The sequence below is a fragment of the Rhagoletis zephyria genome, unplaced genomic scaffold (assembly GCF_001687245.7).
Source record: "Rhagoletis zephyria isolate East Lansing unplaced genomic scaffold, Rhagoletis_zephyria_1.1 Rzeph_scaffold_42838, whole genome shotgun sequence".
Lineage (NCBI taxonomy): Eukaryota > Metazoa > Arthropoda > Insecta > Diptera > Tephritidae > Rhagoletis > Rhagoletis zephyria.
Genome location: NW_016199893.1, coordinates 1 through 2,586, shown reverse-complemented (window position 1 = coordinate 2,586; position 2,586 = coordinate 1). Strand labels below are relative to the sequence as shown.

General features: G+C 36.1%; 1 protein-coding gene across 1 annotated transcript; it reads right to left on the bottom strand.

The window, feature by feature from the left end:
- Positions 1-793: 793 nt before the first annotated feature.
- On the bottom strand, positions 794-2,472 carry LOC108355155 (serine protease snake-like; the record flags this gene model as incomplete). The annotated part of the gene is made up of 5 exons (XM_017606330.1): positions 794-1,648; positions 1,716-1,873; positions 1,972-2,060; positions 2,115-2,264; positions 2,360-2,472. Coding segments are annotated over 5 exons (699 nt in total), but the record flags the coding sequence as incomplete, so codon positions are not given.
- Positions 2,473-2,586: the final 114 nt, after the last annotated feature.

The following is a 2,586-nucleotide window of genomic DNA, read 5'->3' as shown; positions in this document are numbered from 1 at the left end:
TTTGTGTTTCTAAAGTACATATGTATATGCACATGTACAAAGAGATCACAACAGACATAAATATGACCATACATATATACATATGTACGAAAGATGTACACCCGAATAATTATATAATAAAAACTTGTAAATAAAAATATGGATGTGTACCAACGTACACACTCATACGCACATATGTACATACATACCCAGTAGAAGTCTTAAGCATACAACTGCGCTGTTGGTGGCATGAGCTTGCTGCTGTGTATACATGCCAGTATAAATAAACCTTCATTTCCATTTAACACGCGTGGTTTCTCAGAGCGTATGCGTACTCTAACCATACACTTGTACCACTGCTGTATGTATATGGCTGTATTAATCTTTCAAACATACAAAAATGCATTAATGGAACAGTATTAAAGCATTCTTGCAAGATATGTATCCCTATATGTAAATGCTACTTTTCTGATACATTTTAATATACGGGGACATACAAACAAGTAGCACTTGCATGTGCAAATGCACATCTTGTAAAAGCCCGTTTGTGCTGAAAATAGTATCGCACAACACGTCCATTCACTAGAATTTTAGTACAAGACTGAAAATATTACAAAAATTCCACTTCAAATTTATCAAGATATGTACTTAAAACAACGTCAACGTACATTCGCTTGCAATTCGCTAGAATTTGAATTTATTCGTGGAAATTTATGACTACGCATGAATTGTTCACACTAATTCACTCATATAGCAAGCATCCTTCAAGAATGCATACAACCGATTTCTACTGGGTATATAAATATATACTACATTTGTACATAGATACAAACATGTGATGTAGAATTAAGTCTAAAGCGCTGGTTATACTTACATTGCAAGTGCAGGGCATAGAGAAGCAGCGCATGTGAAGCACTGGTGTAATTATACTCGGCATAGAGCGCATAATTTTCCAGAATCAGCTGTTCAGTGTAATCAGTTAGTCTGTTCCAGTACTCCAGCATTTAGTTGGGAAAACATAACTTAAGAATGCTTATTCGTAGCTTAAATGAAGTCGACACTAAAGTTAGTTGCTGCTTTTTGTCATAATTTTCAATGAAATGGCGGCAACTACTTAACTTTATAATTGACTTTGTTTCGAATATAAATATGCCCCAATGTACATATGTACTTTTCAGTAATGCCTGTAAAACTGATGGGTACTGGAACAGACTAATGAGAGCAATGAGATTCTGATGAGATCTCTCTTTGAAAATGTCACATAGCGAAAAATCAAAAGCGTGGTAAACATATCTGATGCAAAATAAAAATATGAAGAAATCACAAACAAAAACTAATACTTAATAATTTAGGCCTCACTTGAAGAGCTTCTTACTATAATTCATATTTTAATATTTTTTGACTAGCCCTATGAGATTTGCTAAACTCATTCGGAGTATTACTTTTTCGTGATTTCATAAACTATTATTCTGTTGCCGAATTAAGTTTTTCTCAATGAATATTGTGGCCATATGATTGGTTCAATCCAGTCCAAATATTTTGCTACATTCGTGTAAATTCCCGGAGAATTAATCGCACACCCCAAGCCAAATGAAGTGACACCAATTATGTAAGGAACCGATTCGTACTCATTAGGTATGTATAGTACTAATGGACCACCGGAGTCACCCTTGAAGGTTAAAAGGAAATATCTTTAGTAACCCCTTCTTCATAAATTAAAAGAATATTTCACATACTTGGCATGTATCTCTGTTGAATTGCAAATCTTTTGCACACAAATGTGTATCCATTAGGCCATTTGGCAACGCATCCAGATCGGCAAAGAAGAATTGGCACAGAAACGTATCGACGGTGGAGAGATAAGCCTTCAACAGCTGATCGGATGGGCGGCCACCTGAAAGTACATACATACATACATATGTGAATATTACTGAGAATTTGGGTGGTCATCATAAAACGATAATTCACAATTTTTCACCGCTCGCTATTTACCAAAGACAGTATCTCCATACCCAATGGCAGTTGCATTTTGATTGACTAAAGGCAAATGATCGGCAATACATGCTGGCTGGGTTTCTCCGCTATAACAGAAAGAAATTCAAATTCTTTTAAAAACATACGTTTTTTTAACTTACGGTTGACTTTTCAATTTTATCAACGCAATATCATCATACGCTGTGGTAGGCTCATATTTTGGATGCACAATAACCTTTTCGATTTGTGTTGGTTTGAATTCGGTATTAGTCAAGTTAACACCACCGGGGAGAACCACAACCGGCGCGTCGCTATAGAAATTGTTATATATATTTTTTTTTTGTAGTTTTTGGGGATGAATTCAAATTTTTGAACGTTAATGATATACCATAGCGCAGTAACTTACCCTCCTACGGAAGCACAATGTGCAGCAGTTAAAACCCAATTGTGGCTTATCAATGCGCCGCCGCATTTATATTCGTAACCATTCGATTGCGGTGTAGCCCAACCAAGAGCGACCTGCGGGAGGAGATGCAAATATACATTTTTGTTTAGTAGAAGTTTTTAAGTAAGGTGACCAACCATCCCACTTTAGGATACGATACATTTGTTGGGCGATTGCACCGGCACAAA